Source organism: Mustela lutreola, chromosome 1 (assembly GCF_030435805.1).
Source record: "Mustela lutreola isolate mMusLut2 chromosome 1, mMusLut2.pri, whole genome shotgun sequence".
Taxonomy (NCBI): Eukaryota; Metazoa; Chordata; class Mammalia; order Carnivora; family Mustelidae; genus Mustela; species Mustela lutreola.
In genome coordinates, this window is record NC_081290.1 from 8,523,851 (window position 1) to 8,549,587 (window position 25,737).

The following is a 25,737-nucleotide window of genomic DNA, read 5'->3' on the forward strand; positions in this document are numbered from 1 at the left end:
CAGACAGAGGTCACAAGTAGGCAAGAGAGGCAGGCAGGGAAAGAGAGGAGGAAGCAGGCTCTCTGCAGAGCGTAGAGCCCGATGTGAGGCTCGATCCCAGGACCCTGGGATCATGACCTGAGCCGAAAGCAGGGGCTTTAACCCACTGAACCACCCAGGCGCCCCAGCATAGTGATTTTTAAGATAATTTGGTATTAAAAATAAATAGAAATTTTGTAACAGTGTAAGAAAGGAGAAATGACATAAATAAATTTTATAAATCTTTTATTTTTTTCCCAAAGTACAAAAGAAGTGCTACAAACAAGAGTAATTTTCACAATGGAAGTGTGACGCATAGATAATTCTTTATCACAAAATGGCAAAAACCTTAACCTGTGTATGTTGTTTGAAAACAAAAGTGAATCTATATTTAAATAGCTCAAATATCCTTTCGAACCTTTATGAGTATAAATCACTGTGAAGTTTGCTTTAATTCCTAAAAAAATTCAAACAATGCATTTCTATAAAAGAGCTAGAAATAGGGAACTTGCCTATATCCTAGCTTCTTTATCTGTCCAAATCATATATTTAGGGACTAGAATTATAGTACTCCTAGTAAAATGGTTAATACACACCATGAAATCAAAGTTTAATGAGTAAGTCATGACATTATGCCATACTGAGAAGACATCAAATGTCTAAAATTATAGGAAAAGAACATACTCGTCCTTATGGAATTGAACATTTACAAATTCTAAATAAAGAAATACATTTTACACCGATAATTGCATGTTACACCAGCTTTTTAAGGCAATATAACTCAGCATCCCAGAGTCAAAAGCAAGGAAACTTAACATATTCCTCAAGAAACCATACCAAAATACTTCCCGTTTCATGAGGCGTGAAGATAACAATTTATCTCCACATCCAGCATTTTAATGAAATAACATTCACATATTAAACCCACAGCCTTCTCAGTAACACTGTAAGGGATATATTCTAAAAATACAGCTGTCACCTCGAAAGCTTAACAACCACTGGTTCTTGACTCACAATTTAGTCAATCGCTAAAGATTTCAATAGCAAGACAGATAAAAAAAAACAGCAAATAAATAGCAGGAAATACTATATTAAATATTTCATGAGCTGAGCATTACACTTGAGGGTCAAACGTAGGTGCGTCCCCACCATCCTTCTCTCAAAGTGGGAGATTTATGACGAAGCCTAACTCATTGGAGAAAATTAATCCAGCCTTCTTGTCTTCACTGGGTCCCAAGACACTCAGAAAACTGCTCTGCTAAGGAACGGGACAACTTTTCCAAGGCATGGTCCTTCCTCTTAATCAGTTTTTCTTCCACTGTTGAGAAAAGAATCATATTAGTTTAACCAAGTTTCCACACTCCTGTCTGCTCCCACCTGCTTTCCAAACACAGAGTTTAGGACCAATGAAAACAGCAAAGGGCGGACTCCAGGACTTCACTGACAACAGAAAAATACATTTCATGGGGCACCTGGATGGCTCCGTGGGTTAAGCCTCTGCCTTCGGCTCAGGTCATGATCTCAGGGTCCTGGGATCGAGCCCTGCATTGGGCTCTCTGCTCAGCAGGGAGCCTGCTTTCCCCTTCTCTCTCTGCCTGCCTCTCTGCCTGCTTGTGATCTCTCTCTCTCTGTGTCAAATAAATAATTAAAATCTTAAAAAAAAAAAAAGAAAGAAAGAAAGAAAGAAAGAAAAAGAAAAATACATTTCAGTAATGAGCTCTGTGGAACCCACTAGGCAATTACATGTGAAATTGGTGACAGGAGTTTTCCCAGGACATTCCGGAACAACTTCCCCCCTTTCTCCTGAACGAACTTGTATTCTGAGCGTGACCTGGAATGTGGTCAGCAAATTCCATACAGAGAATAAGGACCTTGAGAAGCGGGAACTCTCGAAAGAGATGAAAAAGCGCCAGGATGAAAGCGACAGGGTACCTGTCCAAAATTTTCTGGATGACTTTCTTCATCACCGGGTTCTCCGGGTCCAGACAGACTTCCTTCTTGTTCTTCAGGGTGGCTCTGCAGAAACGAAAAGAGGCCGAGCCCGTGAGCCCCGGGGGCTGACGACTCCGGCTGAGGGACGCCCCTCTGGTCGAGGCCACCGCGGACACCGGGGCGCAGCGCACCAGCACTTACACGACTTCCACCCTGGAGCACTGCGGCCCGGGGGCGATCACCTCCACCTTAGCGATCATCTTGGGCCGGATCCCCGGTGTGGTGGTTAGACACACGCAGCGCAGCTCCCTCAGGATGGTCGAGACGGGACCGGCTGGGGCACAAAGAGAGACACCGTTATGGGGCAGGTTGGCGGGGAGCTCTCCCCCCGCGAGCCCGCCCGGGACGCGTCCCCGCGCCGCAGCCTCCGCGGACGCTCGACCCGGGTGCCGGCCGCGTGCCGCGCGCTCTCACCGCGGGCGAGGGGCCCCGGCGGCGTCAGCAGCAGCAGCAGCAGCAGCAGCGGCAGCAGCGCGCACCGCGAGCCGGAGAGGCCCGGGACGCGGGCAGCGCGGCTGGGCGGGAGGCTCATTGCGGCACGGAGGGCGGTGAGGGGCGAGGGCTCTAGAGGCAGGAGAGGAACCGGGAGTTGGAGCTCCAGGGCACTGTGGCTTTCCCCAAGTCCTTTGCAAGCCTTTTATCTGCGCGGGCCCCTTCTCTCCCCACCCCCCCACCCCACCCCCCACCCCCCAGGCAGGAAACTCAGCATTGGGATGCTTGGGAAACTCCCTGGATGAGGGGGGCGAAGGGGGGTGGCGATGGGTGGGGGGTGGGGGGCCGAGCGGAGGGAATGGAGGGTGGCTGGGAGGAGCTGCCTCCTTCTCCACTGGTAGCCCTGGACTTGGTCGCCCGACCTGACCGTGTATGGTGCTGCCGCTCCGGGAGGTGGTAGGGAGCAATCCTGCAGGGCGCTCACCCTCCAGGCCAGCCGGGGCTAGCGAAGGCCGGCTCCTCCCGGGGATAGAGCCCTCGTTCCCATCCAAGGAGGAAGACTGGAACCCAACCGGCAGATTTGACTTTAGAACAATTTCTGAACGACCTTCCTAATTTATCATTTACCCTCATCATCATCCTCTTCATCCTCACAATTCAGGAAGTGTAAGCTGTGATTAAAACTGCATGAAACAGAGCAGAACCTGATGTGGGGCTCCATCCCAGGACCCTGGGATCATGACCTGACCTGAAGGCAGAGGCTTAACCCACTGAGCCACCCAGGCGCCCCTCAATGCATCGTTCTTATCAAAGAATACGGGGACTGCTCCTGAAATCCAGGTTCCTAGACTCTAACCATAGGCCAACTGTGCAAGCAGTTTTTTCTAAGGATAGCAGTTCCAGTTTGTAAGTTAACTCTTTCAGTAGATAACTTTCTGAAACTTGCTCTTTTCACTTAATAAAATGTTTTTGAGATCATTAAAAAAAAAAAAAAAAAAACTGCATGAAACAGGGGACGCCTGGGTGGCTCAGTGGGTTCAAGCCTCTGCTTTGGGCTCAAGTCATGATCTATCGCAGGGTCCTGGGATCCAGCCCCGCATTGGGCTGTCTGCTCAGCAGGGAGCCTGCTTCCTCCTCTCTGCCTGCCTCTCTGCCTGCTCGTGATCTGTCAAATAAATAAATAAATAAAATCTGGGGCGCCTGTGTGGCTCAGTGGGTTAAGCCTTTGCCTTCAGTTCAGGTCATGATCTCAGGGTCTTGGGATCGAGCCCCACATCGGGCTCTCTGCTCAGCAGGGGGCCTGCTCCTCCACCCCCGCCTGCCTCTCTGCCTGCTTGTGATCTCTCTCTGTGAAATAAATAAATAAATAAATAAAAAGAAAGAAAAGGCCATCCTTTAAAAAAATAAATAAATAAATAAATAAATAAATAAATAAATAAATAAATAAATAAAATCTAAGGAAAAAAAAAAAAAACAAAACTGCATGAAACAGAAAGCCCTTCCTCTTCTGCTTGCAGGCAGGTCATTCTAGGTTTCTCAAATTAATCCATGATTCTTGGACTTTGGCTAGTTTTAGAGGCCAAGACACTTTAATGAAAATCTCTCTCCTCCTGCTTGAAGCCAGTGGCAGGAAGGGATTCCGGAATCAATCCGGCTAATTGGAAATGTCTCCTTGTTGTTCAACAAGCGTCTGCCTGTCGGGTGGTCTTCCAAAATCACTCAGCGAATTACCCTGGGAGACAATGCCTTGCTTTCCGCGGTTCAATACGCTGGTCAATTAGAAGAGGTGGGGTCTTTGGGGGGGGGGTGTAAGTGATGGGGTGCAGTGAGTGCAGACTAAAGCAGAGTCCGAGCTGAGCCTGTTCCAGTGGCTCCAGACCCTAGCCAGGTGTGTAACTGACCCAGGTGGGACAGGCCGTGGGAGGCTGATGAGTTTGAGGAGCAATTCTGGAAGTTTGGAAGTTTGGTCTGGGGATTTGAGTCAATCTGGCAGCAAGACAATGCCAGTTCTGGTTTCTCTCAGCTTCACGGGAGGGAAGAACCACAAGCTTCTGGAGTGACTTAGCTTCAGGATCAGCGGCTGCTTTAATCCACAGGCCTGCTTGAATTCACAGGAACTAGAGCTGCCTCCTGAAGTTGAGGGGTGAGGACTACCCCATGCTCTCTCTTCTCTTTCTCTCAACTGTGGAACTAGAACACTGAAATTTGAACGGCAACTCTTTCCTCTGTCTAACTCTATGGAAGGCAAAAGTACAATATTGGGATGACACATGGGCCTTCTTTCATGGAAATCTAGCTAAATCCTCTTCTGGATTGTTCTCAATACCTTGTCCTCACAGTAGGTCAGCAAAGGCAATGGGTAAGCACAACAGCCATGAGAAGCCAGTCATGGAAAGAAATTACTTTCCTTGTCCCTGAAGACCCTGGGGAATTTTTTTTTTTTTTTTTTTGACTCCACATACCTTCCTTTCACCTCCATTGGTGAATAAGGAGGACATCTCATAACCCTTTTATTTTTTATTTTATTTTTAAAATTTTCATTGTGTTATGTTAGTCACCATAAAATACATCATTAGTTTTTGATGCAATGGTCCAAGGTTATTCGTTTAGGTACAACACCAGTGCTCCGTGCAATCCGTGCCCTCCGTAATACCCAGCACCAGGCTCACCCATCCCCCACACCTTTCTCCTCTAAAACCCTCAGTTTGTTTTTTAGAGTCCACAGGCTCTCATGGTTCACCTCATAAACCTTTTCGAACTTTTAGTCTGGAAGGATATTAAGAAACCGGTGAAGGCTGGGAGGTTTGGCCTCACTTTGTGGGAAGCTGAATGGAAAGTTCTCTATTCGGTACAGCTTCCTGATACCATCCTCATCATACCTGACTCAGGTAATATAATCCTTCATCCTTCAAGGGAGTGGTCATCTGGGAAAACAGCCTGCCTGAAGATTTATTATATTGACTTTTTTAGAGATTAGAATGTATCAAAAGACAAAAGGTAAACCTCACTGGCGTGAATAAAACAAAACTTCAAAAATGGGATGAAAAATTTGGGGCAACTGAATTCAGGTTAATCACAGTGAATAAACCACAATATAATAAGACTTTGTAAAAAATACTTAATGACATAGGTTATTTAGGGTTATGAGTATATGTGTTTATATTAGTTCCAAATAACACATTTGAATATAAATGAGCATATGAGTTATTTGGGTACTAAATGATAAGATCAGAGAAGGTTCATGAGACATGATTTCCAGTTCCTCCTGACACTCTTCTAGAGATGTTCATGGTTCACCTGGTTTGCATTCTGAATCAACTTGCCATGGATTATTTACAGAATATAAGGCAAAGAAATTATTTTTTCTTCAGCTGGTGGGCAGGTAATAGAAAGTCCCCAGTAGATGTAGGCTGTTGGGTTGCCCAACCTAAGCAGGAAACAATGTGTAACTTAACCTGGGTTCTCACTGAATTCATTCTGGCTCGTTGCCCATGCCTCGCTCTTGTCTAGGCATCGCTGGTGTGGGCCTTTTGCAAAGACAGATAGGACTGTGGATGGTCTAAAGACTCCTTGCAATTGAGAATGACAGCACCAAGTACCATAGGAGACAGAGCTCTTTAAAAGTAATCTCACAAAACAAACTGAGGGTTGCTGGGGGGAGGGGGGTTGGGAGAAGGGGGTGGGATTATGGATATTGGGGAGGGTATGTGCTTTGGTGAGTGCTGTGAAGTGTGTAAACCTGGTGATTCACAGACCTGTACCCCTGGGGATAAAAATATATGTTTATAAAAAATAAAAAATTTAAAAATAAATAAATAAATAAATAAATAAATGGGGGAAAAAAAGTAGTTGTTTCTTTCTTGCCCTTTAAAAAGGGAGGCCATTTGCCTTACCTGCATTCTGTTTAGGTAGTGGCAAAAGGTATTGCGCTATTTTGCCCTAAACAATAAAAACAATCCACAAAATGACACCGACAACCTGAGAGCCTGAGACTGACTTGTTTGTCAGAAGCAGAGTCGTATGTATGTGTATATAGATGAGACAGAGTCATAATACCACAAACTCGTGTAATAGGAATTAAATCATTCTCAATGGTTAGTGACTTCCAAACCACTTTCTTGCTCATTTTGTTCTGAGACTCATATCAATACTTTAATGCAGATAAGAAAAATTCTCCTAACCTCATTTTAGGAGCAACTTCTCCTGTGGACAGGGGATGATACACAGGAAAAAAGAAGTTGAGAGTTAAAGTATTAAATGTTTCTAAAAGCCCTGGGCTTCTCAGAAATAGAACATAGAACCATCCATTTGGTCTGGGCTAAGCAAAAAAAAAAAAAAAAAAAAAAAAAAAAAATTAAATAGTAATAATTTTTTTTTTAAATCATAAAACTAAGGCGAGAGTGTTAAGTAGAAAAGCAATGACTAGAAGTGAAGTGCTAGAGAATTGTTCACAAGGATTTTTTTAATTGGGTAAAATCGGTACATAATATTATATAAGTTCCAGATGTACAACATTTAGTTCATTACAATTTAGTACCTGTGCACTACACAGTGATCACCACTGGAGGTCTCGATACCACCCATTACCCTTTAATTGACACCCTTCACCCATTTTGCTCACCCCCTCTCATCCCCTCTGGTAACAACTAGTCTGTATTCTGTATCAATGAGTTTATTTTTGTTTTCATTTTGTTTGTTCATTTGTCTAGTTTTTTTTTCTTTTTAGATTCTATATATAAGTGAAATCATATATTTGTTGTTCTCTGATTAACTTATTTTACTTAACATAATCCTTTAAAGGTTCAAGTTTCATCTATGTTGTCACAAACAAGACTTCATTCTTACTTAGGGCTGAGTGATATTCCCTCATCATCCATTATTATTCCATATACATACACACACCCACATCTTCTTTATCCATTCACTCATTGATGGATGTTTAGACTGTTTCCATTTCCTGCCTATTGTGAATAATGAACCTAGGGGTGCATATGTGTCTTTGAATCAGCATTTTTGTACTCTTCAGATAAATACTGAGAAATGAGATGGCTGGATCCTATAGTAGTCCTAGTCTTAATTTTTTAAAGAATTGTCATACTGTTTTTCATAATGGCTGCACCATTTTGCATTCCTACCAACAATGCACGAGTGTGCTTTTTTCTCTACATCTTCTCTGATGCTAGTTATTCCTTGTCTTTTTGGTAATAGCTACTTTAACAGATGTGAGGTGATATCTAATTGTGGTTTTGATTTGTATTTCCCTGATGATGAGTGATGTTGAGCATCTTATTATGTGTCTGTTGGCCATCTGTGTGTCTTCTTACTTCAAAATCCCTTCCATTTTTTCACTGAGTCTTTTTGTTTGTTTGTTTGTTTGTCTTTGAATTGTATGAGTTCTTTAGACATATTGGATATTTATCCTTATTGGATATATGATTTGAAAAAGTCATTTCCCATCCAGTAGGCTGATGATGGCTTCTTTTGCTGTGCAGAAGCTTTTTAGTTTAACATAACCCCATTTGTTTATTTTTTCTTTTCACAAAAAAAAAAGTTAATATTTTTCAGATTACAAACCATATTCTTCATAGTCACTGGCAAATACCCGTGGCTCCTCACATCTGGTTAACCACTTGTATTGCCCAACAAACATACTTTAAGCTGTTGAAATTCCCAGTCTATGTACTCCTGACCTTTGAGGCAAGGGTGATGTCAAACAGCAGAGAGATTTCCAGATTAACCAGCCTGAAATTGTCACCTGCTTTCCAAATTCCTCTCTTTCTTCAGGACCGGTGTGGGATCCTGTCTTCCCGTGGAAGGTTTATTCTGGCAAAGCCAATTATTATGTACTCTTTTTACCTTCAGTCTTTGAATACCTAATGTACTTGATGTACTTGTAATAACTATCTCTTGAGACAGAGTTAACTTATTCCTTAATTTTGCTTTTGTCTCTCTCAAGTCAACTATAAACTCATTAAAATGAAGCGAAGGAAATGTTGAATCACAATATTATATACCTGAAACCAATATTGCATTGTATGCCAAGTAACTGGAATTTAGATACAAACTTAAAAAAAATAAAATCAGTGGTAACGTCTTATATTTCTCACATTTCCAGGTTCAGTAACAGTCTATGAATATTTAGTAACAGATAATGATAACTTTTTATCTTGCAATGTTCTTTGAATTACAAGTGGACCTTAAAGTTAAAAGAAGAGAATAGGATGGATCGCAGCCATTAATCATTTGTACGCCTCAGTTTTGAATTAGCTTTCCCTTGTGTTGAAATTATTTCTCAGTTATTCTTAGGGACAGTTCAAATGATATTTTTAGTCTTTGGAATTTGAACAACTCAGAAGAATGTTCAGAAACCAGCAGGATATTTGATATTAAAAGAAAAAGATTATACAACTATAGTATCAACCTAATTAAAATTTTTAAAAAGATTTTATTTATTTATTTGTCAGAGAGAGAGCGAGCACAGGCAGGCAAGAGTGGCAGGCAGAGACAGAGGGAGAAGCAGGCTCCCTGCCAAACAAGGAGCCTGATATGGGACTCGATCCCAGGATGCTGGGATCATGATCCAAGTGGAAGACAGCCACTTAACTGACTGAGCCACCCAGGAATCACATAGATTAAAGTTTTTCTGGAACTTAGACTTTGTTGGAGAGTGATGATAAGGAAAAATTCTGGTTAAGTCATACTGTGTTGAATGTTAACAGTGTGGGATTATTATTCTAAATTGATGTCTTCCAACAAGTCAAAAAGGCCTTTAACTGTGTGATTAAGTATATGACCTAGACCTTTTAAATATTTTCTAAGTTTCTATTTATTTTACATTATTTTTAAGAAATGCTATATGATTACAGTAATGAAAGGTGTAGACATATAATTGTCAGGTTAGGCACATAAAGAATATCAGTATAAGAATTTATTGACCAGTAAGAGTTTAAGTGGAGGGAGGGTAGAGCTACCTGCTTATATGCAGAAGAAAAGGAAAAAGCCAGCTCTTTATGGTTAGCTTTGCAACATCCATGAAATCTGTCTCCTTCCACATCGGATTGGCAGTCCAAGGAAGAAATATTATTTAGGGAAAAATTTTGCTTCAAAGTTGCCCCAGCTCTACTGTGAAACATCAGAAAGGGTTTCCCTTCGCTTCTCCATTCTCTCATTTTCCTTGCTGTCCATTTCAGATCAAATCTGCCTGAGGAAGGAGTAAATCAATGATCCTTAACTTGTCCAGACTGAGCAAGGCTCCCAGTAACCATAAATGTCCTTTATATTGCCAGCTCTGGAGGAGGGGGGGTGGGGTAGCTAGTTACTTTTGTTCATCTGTGCAAAAGCTGTAAAATGTTTCATTGACCAGAGAAGATACAAAGATGAGGAATAAATTTTGAATGTTTCCCAAAGCCCTGGGTTTCTCAGAAATAGGAAGTACTTATTATATTCTTCAAAAATTTCGTCTGGACTCAGCAGAACAACAATAAAAGTCTTCTTAGGGGTTAGCTATTTTAAATAAGTTTTTTGAGGAGCCATTTATCTGATAGTGCAGAGGTCCTTTATGAAAATTAGACTTCTAATGCTGTGCTTGATAATTATTATTTACTATACTGTTTTTTGACTACCATTACCTTCATAACTTTTTTAGTTTAGGAGAATATCCACTTCTTCACGAACTCACAATCTTTTTCATTCACATTTAATATATGTTAGAACCTCATTGATTGCTACTGGAATAAGAATAATTGTGATGTATTTGTATGTTTGTGGTTTATATACTTTAGAGATAATCAAAACTCTCTGTTAGACTGCCTTATCACCACTAGAACAAATAGCAGACTCATCATTTGACAAGTATCTAAGATGATGTTCATGTACTTAAAAGTCAAACATATGCACACACACCACCACCACCACCATCATCAACAACAACAACAATGCGGTGGTGTAAATATTTGTGCTCCCCTCCCCCAAATTCATACGTTGAAATCCTTATACTTAGTATGATTGTATTAGGAGGCCAGGCCTTTAGGAAGAAATTAAGTCATGAGGGCAGATCCCTCATGAATGCAATTAGTGTCCTTATAAAAGAGTCCCTACTGAGGTCCCACACCCCTTCCTACCAAGTGAAGACACAGCAAGAAGGTGCCATCTATGAAGCAGGAAGTAGGTCCTCACCAGACACTGAAGCTGCCAACACCTTGTACTTGAACTTCCCAGTGTCAAGAACTGTGAGCAATAAATTTCTGTTGTTTATAAGATCAAGAGAAAAATGAGAATAGAACATATCTTATAGCTGACTTTTTGCCACAGATTTTTTTTCATAAATCTGATAATGAAATCTCAGGAGTAACTGCTTTTATGCATTTTCAAAACATTACCATAAGAGGGGTGGGGGATGGGCAAAATGGGTGAAGGAAGTGGGAGGCACAGACTTCCAGTGATGGCATGAATAAGTGACAGGAATGAAAGGTCTAAATGCATAGGGAGTATAGGCAATGATATTAGGATAGCATTGTATCGTGACAGAGGGCAGCTACACTTGTGGTGATCATACCTTAATATATACAGTTGTCAAATCAATATGTTACATACTGGAAAGTAATGTAACATTGTGTGTCAATTATACTTCAACTTAAAAGCATTTCATTAATTTAAAAAATTGCAAAACACACACACACACACACACACACACACCCCTGATCTCCTGGGCCACAGTTAATGCAAAAAATTTTTTAAGAATTGAGAAATTGATCCCACTGGCTTACAAGGTGTTGCAATACCAAAGTAAAAATCACAAAATCCTAGAAATTCTGGCTTAAACTGGGCTATGAGTATCATCCTAACCAGTTGGGATTTTAAAGCATGGCTTCTCCTGGGGAGTAAATTGACAAAACCACTTGAGTAAAATGTTTGAATCATTTTGGTTTCCAAAAAATTCAGCATTAGTAAATCAGACGGCAAATCATTTTCTTTGGAACAGAATGTCCCTTGGAAACAGCTTTTATTTTTCCCTAATTTAAATTTGAAAACCAGACTTGTGAATGTTATGACCAGGGATTGTGTCATAGAAAAGAGAAAAATATAAAAAAAGAGAGAGAGAGAAAAGAGAAAAAAAGTAGTCCATACTGTAGTAGAAAAAGACCAAAGCTGGTTCCTCTCATAATATGATTATGTGCAAATTAGTTGTTTGTAATAAATGAAAGTTTTATATGAAGTGTTTCTAATTAGCTTTCCATGAATGTTTGAAAATAAAATCATAATGTAAATTTAGGCAGTAAAGTTGGTGAAGGAAAAAATTAGTAAGCTGAACTTTATGAATATTAAAATTTTCTATCCTGCCAAAGACACTACCAAGAGAATGAAAAGACCAGACGAGGAGTAAATATTTTAAAAAGGTATATTTGATAAAGGACTGTTGTCCAAAATATACAAAAAAATGCTTAATATTCAACACTAAGAACACAAATAATATTATTTAAAAATCACACAAAGACCTTGACACCTCACTAAAAATACATGTATACAGATGGCAAATAAACATATGAAAACATGGTGCATACCATATGTCAACAGGGAAATGCAAATTAAAAAAAGCATTGAAATATCACTATAGGCATATTAGAATGAACAATATCTAGAATATTGATAACACCAATTGCTGGTATGAATGTGGATTAACGAAACTTCCATACACCGCTGCTGGGAATGCTAAATGTCAGTTTCTTATAAAACTAAACTTTCAGCCCAGCAGACATATCCCTTGGAAATTACCCAAAGGAGTTGAAAACTATGTTGGCACATAAATCTGTAAAAGGGTGTTTAAAGCAGCTTTATGGATAATTGCCAAAACTTGGAAGCAAGGAAGATGCCCTTCAAAGGTTAACAGATAAATGAACTGTGGAACATCCAGACAATGGAATATTCTTCAGTGCTGAAAAAAGGCATGGAGGAAGCTAAATGCATAGTTAACCCTATCTGAAAAGCCCTACGATTCCAATTATATGGCATTCTAGAAAAAAATCAAAACTACAGAGACCGTAAAAAGATGAGTGGTTGCTCGGGTTTAAGAGCTAGGGAGAAGGAGCACAGAAGATATTTAGAGTAGTAATTATTCCGTGCAATATTGTAATGGTTGATATCTGCCATTATACGTTTGTCCAAACGCATAGAATGCACCACACCAAGAGTGAACACCGAAGTAAACCTTGGACTCTGGATGATAATGATGTGTCCAGTAGGTTCAGCAACTGTAACAAATGCACTGTTCTGATGGGGGATGTTGGTAACAGAGGCGGCTATGCATATGTGAGGGCAGGGGATACATAGGAAATCTCTGTACCCTCTCAGTTTTGCTGTGAGCCTAAAACTGCTCGAAAAGTAAAGTCAATTTTAACATTTAAAAAATTAATTTCTAGGACGAAAAAAAGATGTTTTTTCAGCCATCCATTCATCATTGCCTTATTTGGATCCTATTTCTATGCCACTAACCTTTTGTGTAACCTTAAACAATTTAACACTTCCTTAAGTGAAAGTACCAATACCTTTTGTTTTTCTTCATAAAAATATCAAGAGGAACAATAGTTATGAAGACTTTAAAAAACATTTTTTATTTTTATGTTTTTAATTGAGATAATATTTGCACACTGCAATACATACATCTTAAGTGTGTAGGTCAATGAATTTCAAAATAAGTGAACAATAAACCAACATATAGAGCATTTTCATCCTCCCAGAAGATCTGTGCTTATTTATTCCCTCTATTTATTATTTATTATTTATTCTATTTATGTATTCTACTTATCTATTTATTCAATCTTATTTATCTCAATCTTTTTCCAGAGACAACCGCTATTCTGATTTGTAGTTTTGTCTATACTGGAACTTCATTTAAGGAGAATTATCCAATATGTACTATTTTGTGTATGCTTTCTTTTGCTAAACTTAGCATCTGTGACATTTACCCATGTTACTGTGACTATCAGTACCACACTCCTTTTTATTTTTTTCAGTACAATAATCCTTGAATAATTGACATGAAGTATTCGATTGTACAAAGATGCCAAAATTTGTTTATCCATTCATTTGTGGATGGACATTTGGATCTTTTCCAGTTTGGGGTTAACAATTTGACCATTATGAATAAAGCAGTTAAAAACATTATAAAATTTTTTTGTGCAAAAATACTTTTGTGGGATGAATGCAGGGAATTTTGTGAGATGAATATATCCCAAAATACTTTTATGGAATTCATACAAACATACTTTTGTGGGATGAAGATAACCACCAAAGCATTCCCTTTCTTCTCATTGAAATGTGGTCTCTCTCTGAATCTGAGCTGCTCCTGTGACTGGGTTTGATCCATATTATTTGCCAGAAATGATCCTGTGTAACTTCTGAATGTGTATCCACTGCTTCCACCTCTGCAGGCTTGGAACCCTGTTTCTGGGAACCCTGTGGCTGTGCTGTGAGAATCCTAAGCTCTATGCAGAGACCATGTGACAGAGACCCCGGGCACACCAGCAGACTGCCTCACCCGAGCTGCCCGTTAAGAGTAGGCACCCACTGACTGTCCCATGAGTGATCATCCTGCACCTGCCAGGCCAGTCAGGTTTCTGAGGACTGCAGTCTAGCCTTCCAGAGCCAGAGGAAGCCAGAGGACCACCCAAATGAGCTCAGTCAACCCAGATAATCCTGAGACAATAAACAGTTACTGTTTGAGGTCACTAAGTTTTGGAATAAGTTTTTTTTTACACAGAAATAAATAAATAAAAGAGATATTTTCATTTCTCTTGGATAAGTATGTAAGCCTGGAATGGCTCAAGCCTCGAGGCATGTCTACACTGAACTTTGTAGGAAACTTTCGAATGATTGTACTTCCACCAGCAAAGTAAGTGCTCTCATTATTCCAGTTTTCATCACCCATCTTTTCAAAATTTTAGCTTCAGTTAGGCACTTAGTAGTAAAAAATCATGCTTTTAATTGCTAATTTACATCTTTCCATGTGCTTTGCTGTTTGTGAAATCTTCATTGGTGAAGTATATTTTCAATCTTTTGCCTATTTTGATTTAAATTGGATTGTCTTTTTCCTACTGATTTATAGAAGTCCGTTATATATTCTAGTTACAAGTGCTTTGCTTGATAGATAAATGTATTATGATTTTTTCCAGTCTACAGTTTGAATTGTCATTTCCTAAAGAGTGTCTTTGAGGAAAAGAAGTTTTAAATTCTTTTGAATTTATTCAAATTCAATTTTGAATTTGGCCAGTTTGCCAAATTTTTCTTTTATGATGAATTCTTAAGTCCCTTCTAAGAAATTGCTCTCTACACCAAGGTTGAAATACATTCTCTTGTGTTTGATTCTAGAAGCTTTACATCCTTAGCTTTTATGTTAGGGATACGGACTGTGGCCAATTAAATTTTTATGAATCGTTCAAAGTAGTGGTTGAGTTTCATTGCTTTATATTTGTTTTCATAGAGATATCTAATTATTCCAGCAAAAATTTTTGAGATCTTTTCCTACAGACTTTCCTAGAAGCCATTATCAAATTCAGTTAATGGCATATATATATATATATATCTGTACTCTATTTGGTTTCATGGACCTATCTTATGCCATCTTAAAGGATGGTATAAGATATATATTAAAGATATATCTTTATCTTTTCTTATACCAATACCATATCTTAAAAGATAGTATGTCTTAATATCTTATATCTTATATATCTTAAAAGATAGTATAAGATATCTTATATCTTAAAAGATAGTATAAGATATATATATAAAAGATTTATCTTTATCTTTTCTTATACCAATACCAGTGTCTTTGTTAATGTAGCTTTAGAAGTCTTGAAATCAGATAGTGTGATTCTTCCAATTTTGTTCTTCTATTTCAAAATCGTATAGGCTGTGATAATTCCTTTGCTTATCTATGTAAATGTTGTAAGGGATGTGCCAATTTCTCAAAAAAAGAGCTTACTGGGATTTTTGTTTGATATTACACTGAGTGTATATCAATTTGGGAGAATTTTTATTTTCACAGTTTGAGTCTTCTAATCTATGAACACAGCATAAATATTTTCCCACTTATTTGGATCTTTTTTTCTGTGTGCTATGTTTTATAATTTACAATGTAGAATTTTTAAAATCTTTTCTTGAAGTTATTCCTTTTTTGTTTCAAGTTTACTTAAATTCTAGCTAGTTAGCATATAGTGTAATATTAGTTTCAGGAGTAGGCATATATATCACATATATATAAAACTTAGCAGTCACCCCAACAAGTGCCCTTCTTAATACCCATCACCCATTTAGTGCATCCTTGTCCAGCTCTCCTCCAGCAACCCCGCTTGTTCTCTGTAGTTGAGTCTATTTCTTGGTTTGCCTCACTCTCTGTTTTCCCTTAGCTCATTTGTTTTATTTCTTAAAATCTGCATAAGTGAAATCATATGCTCTTGAGCTATTGGTGGGAATGCAAACTGGTGTAGCCACTCTGGAAAACAGTATGGAGGTTCCTCAAATGGTTAGAAATAGAACTCACCTACAACCCAGCAACTGCACCAGTAGGTATTTACACAAGGGATACAACATAGTGATTCAAAGGGACACATGTACCCCAATGTTTATAGCGATTTTATCAACAATAGCCAGATTATGGAATGAGCCCAAATGTCCATCGATTGATGAATGGATAAAGAAGTTGTGGTATACGTATATAAAGGAATGTTACTCAGCTGTAAAAAAGAATGAAATCTTGCCACTTGCAGTGATGTGGATAGAGCTAGAGTACATTATGCTAAGTGAAATAAGCCAGTCAGAGAAAGACAAATACCATATGATTCCATTCATATGTGGAATTTAAGAAACAAAACAAATGAACATAGAAGAAAAAAGAGAGAGTCGTTAAATTTATCCTTAAGTAGTTTACAAATTTGATACTATCGTGATATTTTAAATGTTTTATATCCAATTATTTGCTGCTAGAATACAGAAATAAAAGTTTGATATGTTGACCGTATATCCTGAAATCTTATCACCTTCACTTATTAATTCTGGCAAATCTCTCTTTCTCTCTAATTCTCTCTCTCTCTCCTGTATTAGATCTCCCAATGATATTTATCTTATAACTGGAAGTTTGTACCCTTTGGCCAATATCTTCCCACTCCCTCTACTCCTCAGCCCCTGGCAACCACCATTCTACATTCTGTTTCTATGAGTTTGCCTTTCTGTAGATTACACACATAAATTATATCATACAGTGTTTGTCTTTCTTTGTCCGATTTATTTCACTTAGCATAATTTTCTCAAGGTCCATCCATGTTGTTGCAAATGGAAAGATTTACTTTCTTTTTAATAGTTAGATAACATCCCATTGTATATACACATACACTCCATTTTCTTTATTCATTTGTCATTCAATGAACACAGGTTGTTTTCATATCTTGGTTATTGTGAATAATGCTGCAAGGAGCATGTGTTATACAAATATCTCTTTGAAGTAGTGATTTTATTTCTTTGACAGAAGTGCAATTGCTGGATCACATGATACTTGTATTTTTAACTTTTTGAGGAACCTCCATGCTGTTTTCCTTAGCAGCTGCATCAATTTTCATTCCTTTAACAGTGGGGAAAAATGTCCTTTTCTCCAGATCCTTGTTGACACTTGTTCTTTCTTGTGTCTTTTATAATAGCCATTCTAACAGGCATGAAGTGATAATCTCATTGTGGTTTTGATTCACATCAAATTCCTTGATGATTAGAGTGATGTTGAATAGCTTTTCATGTACCTGTTGGTCATTTGTATGTCTTCTTTGGAAAAATGTTTATTCAGGTTCTCCACCTATTTTTATATTAGATTATTTGGTTTTTGTTTGTTTTTTTTTTTGTTTGTTTGTTATTGAGTTGTATGAGTTCCTTACAAATTTTAGATTAACTCTTCATCTGATGTGTGGTTTGCAAGTATTCTTTCCCATTTCATATGTTCATTTTGTTGATGGTTTTATCAGATTTTTCCACACAAAAGATTATTTAATCTGTAAATAAAGAGAGTTTCTTCTTCTTCTCCAAACTTTTATGCCTTTATTTATTTTCCTTGCCTTATTGCACTGGCTAAAACCTCCAGCATAATGTAATGTTGAAATAGTGAGAATGGATACAATTTCCTTATTCCCTCTCAAGTAGGTTAAATCGATTGATAGGGTTGTTGAAAATGTCTGTTTATCAACTAATATTTTTGCCTGCTTCCATTAATTGCTAAGTGATATTAAAATCTCTGTGATTGAGACACCTGGGGGGCTGTTGAGTGTCTATCTACTACTCAGGTCCTGGCTGTCTGTTGAGTGTCTATCTACTACTCAGGTCCTGATCCCGGTGTCCAAGTTCTGGGGATCAAGTTCTGCTCATCTTGCTTGTGTTCTCTATTCTGTCAAATAAATAAATAAAATCTTTTAAAAAAAATCTTTGAGATTGAACTTGGGTTTTTTTTCATGTAATTTAAAGCTTTGTATTAGGCACATATGTATTTAGGATTGTTATGTTTTCTTGATGAATTGTCTCTTCATCATTATGAAATGTTTTCTTTTTTATCTTTGCTATTTCAGTGTGAAAAACTCCTTTTCTTGGAGTATGTTTAGGTTGATATTAATAAGGCCACTCTAGGTGTCATATGATTACTTATTGCATGGTGGGTTTTTTTTTTTTTTTTCCCATCCAGTGACTTTCAATGTATATATGCCTTTATATTTAAAGTGCATTTCTTGGGGCACCTGGGTGGCTCAGTGGGTTAAAGCCTCTGCCTTCAGCTCGGGTCATGATCCCAGGGTCCTGGGATTGAGTCCCACATCGGACTCTCTGCTCTGCAGGGAGCCTGTTTCCTCCTCTCTCTCTCTCTCTCTGCCTACTTGTGATCTCTGTCTGTCAAATAAATGAAATCTTTTAAAAAAAATAATAATAAATAAATAAATAAATAAATAAAGTGCATTTCTTCTGGGCAATTGTAATTTTGTCTTTTTTTTTTTTTAATTTTTTATTTTTTATAAACATATATTTTTTATAAACATATATTTTTATCCCCAGGTCTGTGAATCACCAGGTTTACACACTTCACAGCACTCACCAAATCACATACCCTCCCCAATGTCCATAATCCCACCCCCTTCTCCCAAACCCCCTCCCCCCGGCAACCCTCAGTTTGTTTTGTGAGATTAAGAGTCACTTATGGTTTGTCTCCTTCCCAATCCCATCTTGTTTCATTTATTCTTCTACCCATTTAAGCCTCCATGTTGCATCACTACTTCCTCATATCAGGGAGATCATATGATAGTTGTCTTTCTCTGCTTGACTTATTTCGCTAAGCATGATACGCTCTAGTTCCATCCACGTTGTTGCAAATGGCAAGATTTCATTTCTTTTGATGGCTGCATAGTATTCCATTGTGTATATATACCACATCTTCTTGATCCATTCATCTGTTGATGGACATCTAGGTTCTTTCCATAGTTTGGCTATTGTGGACATTGCTGCTATAAACATTCGGGTGCATGTGTCCCTTTGGATCACTACATTTGTATCTTTAGGGTAAATACCCAATAGTGCAATTGCTGGGTCATAGGGCAGTTCTATTTTCAACATTTTGAGGAACCTCCATGCTGTTTTCCAGAGTGGCTGCACCAGCTTGCATTCCCACCAACAGTGTAGGAGGGTTCCCCTTTCTCCGCATCCTCGCCAGCATCTGTCATTTCCTGACTTGTTGATTTTAGCCATTCTGACTGGTGTGAGGTGATATCTCATTGTGGTTTTGATTTGTATTTCCCTGATGCCGAGTGATATGGAGCACTTTTTCATGTGTCTGTTCGCCATCTGGATGTCTTCTTTGCAGAAATGTCTGTTCATGTCTTCTGCCCATTTCTTGATTGGATTATTTGTTCTTTGGGTGTTGAGTTTGCTAAGTTCTTTATAGATTCTGGACACTAGTCCTTTATCTGATATGTCGTTTGCAAATATCTTCTCCCATTCTGTCAGTTGTCTTTTGATTTTGTTAACTGTTTCCTTTGCTGTGCAAAAGCTTTTGATCTTGATGAAATCCCAGTAATTCATTTTTTCCCTTGCTTCCCTTGCCTTTTGCATTGTTCCTAGGAAGATGTTGCTGCGGCAGAGGTCGAAGAGGTTGCTGCCCGTGTTCTCCTCAAGGATTTTGATGGATTCCTTTCTCACATTGAGGTCCTTCATCCATTTTGAGTCTATTTTTGTGTGTGGTGTAAGGAAATGGTCCAATTTCATTTTTCTGCATGTGGCTGTCCAATTTTCCCAGCACCATTTATTGAAAAGGCTGTCTTTTTTCCATTGGACATTCTTTCCTGCTTTGTCGAAGATTAGTTGACCATAGAGTTGAGGGTCTATTTCTGGGCTCTCTATTCTGTTCCATTGATCTATGTGTCTGTTTTTGTGCCAGTACCATGCTGTCTTGATGATGACAGCTTTGTAATAGAGCTTGAAGTCCGGAATTGTGATGCCACCAACGTTGGCTTTCTTTTTCAATATCCCTTTGGCTATTCGAGGTCTTTTCTGGTTCCATATAAATTTTAGAATTATTTGTTCCATTTCTTTGAAAAAGATGGATGGTACTTTGATAGGAATTGCATTAAATGTGTAGATTGCTTTAGGTAGCATAGACATTTTCACAATATTTATTCTTCCAATCCAGGAGCATGGAACATTTTTCCATTTCTTTGTGTCTTCCTCAATTTCTTTCATGAGTACTTTATAGTTTTCTGAGTATAGATTCTGTGTCTCTTTGGTTAGGTTTATTCCTAGGTATCTTATGGTTTTGGATGCAATTGTAAATGGGATTGACTCCTTAATATCTCTTTCTTCTGTCTTGCTGTTGGTGTAGAGAAATGCAACTGATTTCTGTGCATTGATTTTATATCCTGACACTTTACTGAATTCCTGTATAAGTTCTAGCAGTTTTGGAGTGGAGTCTTTTGGGTTTTCCACATATAGTATCATATCATCTGCAAAGAGTGATAATTTGACTTCTTCTTTGCCGATTTGGATGCCTTTAATTTCCTTTTGTTGTCTGATTGCTGAGGCTAGGACCTCTAGTACGATGTTGAATAGCAGTGGTGATAATGGACATCCCTGCCGTGTTCCTGACCTTAGCGGAAAAGCTTTCAGTTTTTCTCCATTGAGAATGATATTTGCGGTGGGTTTTTCATAGATGGCTTTGATGATATTGAGGTATGTGCCCTCTATCCCTACACTTTGAAGAGTTTTGATCAGGAAGGGATGTTGTACTTTGTCAAATGCTTTTTCAGCATCTATGGAGAGTATCATATGGTTCTTGTTCTTACTTTTATTGATGTGTTGTATCACATTGACTGATTTGCGGATGTTGAACCAACCTTGCAGCCCTGGAATAAATCCCACTTGGTCGTGGTGAATAATCTTTTTAATGTACTGTTGAATCCTATTGGCTAGTATTTTGTTGAGTATTTTCGCATCTGTGTTCATCAAGGATATCGGTCTATAGCTCTCTTTTTTGGTGGGATCCTTGTCTGGTTTTGGGATCAAGGTGATGCTGGCCTCATAAAATGAGTTTGGAAGTTTTCCTTCCATTTCTATTTTTTGGAACAGTTTCAGGAGAATAGGAATTAGTTCTTCTTTAAATGTTTGGTAGAATTCCCCCGGGAAGCCATCTGGCCCTGGGCTTTTGTTTGTTTGGAGATTTTTAATGACTGTTTCAATCTCCTTACTGGTTATGGGTCTGTTCAGGCTTTCTATTTCTTCATGGTTCAGTTGTGGTAGTTTATATGTTTCTAGGAATGCATCCATTTCTTCCAGATTGTCAAATTTATTGCCGTAGAGTTGCTCATAGTATGTTCTTATAATAGTTTGTATTTCTTTGGTGTTAGTTGTGATCTCTCCTCTTTCATTCATGATTTTATTTATTTGGGTCCTTTCTCTTTTCTTTTTGATAAGTCGGGCCAGGGGTTTATCAATTTTATTAATTCTTTCAAAGAACCAGCTCCTAGTTTCGTTGATTTGTTCTATTGTTTTTTTGGTTTCTATTTCATTGATTTCTGCTCTGATCTTTATGATTTCTCTTCTCCTGCTGGGCTTAGGGTTTCTTTCTTGTTCTTTCTCCAGCTCCTTTAGGTGTAGGGTTAGGTTGTGTACCTGAGACCTTTCTTGTTTCTTGAGAAAGGCTTGTACTGCTATATATTTTCCTCTCAGGACTGCCTTTGTTGTGTCCCACAGATTTTGAACCGTTGTATTTTCATTATCATTTGTTTCCATGATATTTTTCAATTCTTCTTTAATTTCCCGGTTGACCCATTCATTCTTTAGAAGGATGCTGTTTAGTCTCCATGTATTTGGGTTCTTTCCAAACTTCCTTTTGTGGTTGAGTTCTAGCTTTAGAGCATTGTGGTCTGAAAATATGCAGGGAATGATCCCAATCTTTTGATACCGGTTGAGTCCTGATTTAGGACCGAGGATGTGATCTATTCTGGAGAATGTTCCATGTGCACTAGAGAAGAATGTGTATTCTGTTGCTTTGGGATGAAATATTCTGAATATATCTGTGATGTCCATCTGGTCCAGTGTGTCGTTTAAGGCCTTTATTTCCTTGCTGATCTTTTGCTTGGATGACCTGTCCATTTCAGTGAGGGGAGTGTTAAAGTCCCCTACTATTATTGTATTATTGTTGATGTGTTTCTTTGATTTTGTTATTAATTGGTTTATATAGTTGGCTGCTCCCACGTTGGGGGCATAGATATTTAAAATTGTTAGATCTTCTTGTATTACAGACCCTTTGAGTATGATATAGTGTCCTTCCTCATCTCTTATTATAGTCTTTGGCTTAAAATCTAATTGATCTGATATAAGGATTGCCACTCCTGCTTTCTTCTGATGTCCATTAGCATGGTAAATTCTTTTCCACCCCCTCACTTTAAATCTGGAGGTGTCTTCGGGCTTAAAATGTGTTTCTTGGAGGCAACATATAGATGGGTTTTGTTTTTTTATCCATTCTGATACCCTGTGTCTTTTGACAGGGGCATTTAGCCCATTCACATTCAGGGTAACTATTGAGAGATATGAATTTAGTGCCATTGTATTGCCTGTAAGGTGACTGTTACTGTATATGGTCTCTGTTCCTTTCTGATCTACCACTTGTAGGCTCTCTCTTTGCTTAGAGGACCCCTTTCAATATTTCCTGTAGAGCTGGTTTGGTATTTGCAAATTCTTTCAGTTGTTGTTTGTCCTGGAAGCTTTTAATCTCTCCTTCTATTTTCAATGATAGCCTAGCTGGATATAGTATTCTTGGCTGCATGTTTTTCTCGTTTAGTGCTCTGAAAATATCATGCCAGCTCTTTCTGGCCTGCCAGGTCTCTGTGGATAAGTCAGCTGCCAATCTAATATTTTTACCATTGTATGTTACAGACTTCTTTTCCCGGGCTGCTTTCAGGATTTTCTCTTTGTCATTGAGACTTGTAAATTTTACTATTAGGTGACGGGGTGTGGGCCTATTCTTATTGATTTTGAGGGGCATTCTCTGAACCTCCTGAATTTTGATGCTCGTTCCCTTTGCCATATTGGGGAAATTCTCCCCAATAATTCTCTCCAGTATACCTTCTGCTCCCCTCTCACTTTCTTCTTCTTCTGGAATCCCAATTATTCTAATGTTCTTTCGTCTTATTGTGTCACTTATTTCTCGAATTCTCCCCTCGTGGTCCAGTAGCTGTTTGTCCCTCTTTTGATCAGCTTCTTTATTCTCTGTCATTTGGTCTTCTATATCACTAATTCTTTCTTCTGCCTCATTTATCCTAGCAGTGAGAGCCTCCATTTTTGATTGCACCTCATTAATAGCTTTTTTGATTTCAACTTGGTTAGATTTTAGTTCTTTTATTTCTCCAGAAAGGGCTTTTATATCTCTCGAGAGGGTTTCTCTAATATCTTCCATGCCTTTTTCGAGCCCGGCTAGAACCTTGAGAATTGTCATTCTGAACTCTAAATCTGACATATTACCGATGTCTGTATTGATTAGGTCCCTAGCCTTCGGTACTACCTCTTGTTCTTTTTTTTGTGGTGAATTTTTACGTCTTGTCATTTTGTCCAGATAAGAGTAAATGAAGGGGCAAGTAAAATACTAAAAGGGTGGCAACAACCCCAGGAAAATATGCTTTAGCCAAATTAGAAGAGATCCAAAATCGTGAGTGGGGAGAAAGGGGATAAAAAGAGGTTCAAAAAGGAAGAAAGAAAAAAGAAAAAAAAAAAAAAGAAAAGAAAAGAAAAGAATTTTTTTAAAAAAAGAAAACACCTAAGAAAAATGTAAAAAAATATATATATATTAGATAAACTAGTAAAAAATCGTTAAAAAAGAAAAAGGTAACAGTTAAAAAAAAAAAATTTTACCCGAAGGCGAAAAAAAAAAAAAAAATGAAAAAGGAAAAAGAAAAAATTAAATTAACTGCAAGACTAAAAAAAATCACAGGAAAAAAGCCATGAGTTCCGTGCTTGGCTTTCTCCTCCTCTGGAATTCTGCTGCTCTCCTTGGTATTGAAACCGCACTCCTTGGTAGGTGAACTTGGTCTCGGCTGGATTTCTTGTTGATCTTCTGGGGGAGGGGCCTGTTGTAGTGATTCTCAAGTGTCTTTGCCCCAGGCGGAATTACACCGCCCTTACCCGGGGCCGGGGTGAGTAATCCGCTCGGGTTTGCTTTCAGGAGCTTTTGTTCCCTGAGCGCTTTCCGTAGAGTTCCGGAGGACGGGAATACAAATGGCGGCCTCCTGGTCTCCGGCCCGGAGGAGCCGAGAGCCCAGGGCCCCACTCCTCAGTGCGCCCTCAGAGAACAGCGCCCAGTTACTCCCGTCTGCCTGACCTCCGGCCGCGCTCCGAGCTCACCGAGCCTGCGACCGGTTCAAGGTAACACGGAGCTGCGAGCTTACTGTCGGCTCTGTCTCTGTAGCCGGCTTTCCCGTTCCAATAGCCGCAAGCTCTGCGACACTCAGACACTCCCGATCCTTCTGTGACCCTGCGGGACCTGAGGCCACGCTGACCCCGCGTGGGCTTCGCCCCGGTTTAGCCTCTGGAGCGATGTCCCTCAGCGGAACAGACTTTTAAAAGTCCTGATTTTGTGCGCGGTTGCTCCGCCGCTTGCCGGGAGCCGGCCCCTCCCCCCGGGGTCTATCTTCCCGTCGCTTTGGATTCACTTCTCCGCCGGTCCTACCTTTCAGAAAGTGGTTGTTTTTCTGTTTCCAGAATTGCTGTTCTTCTTCTCTTCAATCTGCCGATGGATTTTCAGGTGTTTGCAATCTTTAGATAAGCTATCTAGCTGATCTCCGGCTAGCTGAAGCAGTCTCAGCTTGCTACTTCTCCGCCATCTTGACTCCTCCTCCTCTTTTTTTTTTTTTTTTTTTTAAATCCAGTATGACAATCTCTGTTTTATTCCCCCAAGTTTTTATTTAAAATCCAGTTAGTTAGCATACAGTGTAATGTTAATTTCAGGTATACAATTTGGTGATTCATCACTTATATACAAAATGAAGTGCTTATCACAGGTTCTGTCTTTTTATTGGAATTTAAGAAAAAAATTAAGTAATCTTACACCCAGTGTAGGACTCGAACTTACAATACCAAGATCAAGAGTTGCATACTCCACCAACTGGGCCAATCAGGCACCCCTACATACTTGCAATCTTAGCATACAAATATCAAGGAGGAAATAAGCTACCAATTGTGGAAAACTGAGACATTTGTTGTTGCTTTCCTTAAAGGAAGAGATTCTGGAATGTTGGGTCATAAGATGATGCATTTTGAAGGAAAAAATCCATAAATTCTTATTCCTCTCTATCCTGATGAAATGAATTATAGATCCTTAAAATTAATATTAGAATTAAAACTAAAGGGGGAGCCTGGGTGGCTCAGAGGTTTAAGCCTCTGCCTTCGGCTCAAGTTATGATCTCAGGGTCCTGAGATCAAGCCCCCCATTGGGCTCTCTCCTCAGTGGGGAGCCTGCTTCTCCCTCTCTCTGCCTACTTATGATTCTGTCAAATAAATAAATAAAATCTCAAGAAAAAAAAAAAAACTGAAGGACTTATTTAGAGTCCAGCAATGGTATCCCAAAGTCCTTTATTGATTATGCACTAAAACCTTATATGTCTAACCACAAACAAATCTCAAAACAACAATAACAACAACAACAAAAAACAAACAGACAAGCAAACAGACATCCTTTCATTAAGACCTCAGAATTTAAGGCGTTAAAAAGACGTGGTTTAACTGATAAGCTGATCTTGAAAT

At 38.8% G+C, this 25,737-nt stretch overlaps 1 protein-coding gene across 1 annotated transcript; it reads right to left on the reverse strand.

Annotated features, from left to right (window-relative positions):
• Positions 1-247: 247 nt before the first annotated feature.
• Positions 248-2,660, reverse strand: CXCL6 (C-X-C motif chemokine ligand 6). Its single transcript, XM_059159247.1, has 4 exons — positions 2,425-2,660; positions 2,152-2,284; positions 1,951-2,034; positions 248-1,336 (listed from the first exon to the last, which is right to left on the reverse strand). Exons 1-4 carry the CDS (start codon positions 2,540-2,542, stop codon positions 1,318-1,320), a joined length of 354 nt encoding a protein of 117 aa, XP_059015230.1. The 5' UTR covers positions 2,543-2,660; the 3' UTR covers positions 248-1,317.
• Positions 2,661-25,737: the final 23,077 nt, after the last annotated feature.

Bases quoted from the DNA above. Each gene is read 5' to 3' on its own strand.
- CXCL6 (XM_059159247.1), bottom strand. From the start codon at position 2,542: ATGAGCCTCCCGCCCAGCCGCGCTGCCCGCGTCCCGGGCCTCTCCGGC. The intron at 2,285-2,424 runs GTGAGAGCGCGC...TTTGTGCCCCAG, and splicing joins GCCGGGGCCCCTCGCCCGCG to CCGGTCCCGTCTCGACCATC. The intron at 2,035-2,151 runs GTAAGTGCTGGT...TCGTTTCTGCAG, and splicing joins TGCTCCAGGGTGGAAGTCGT to AGCCACCCTGAAGAACAAGA.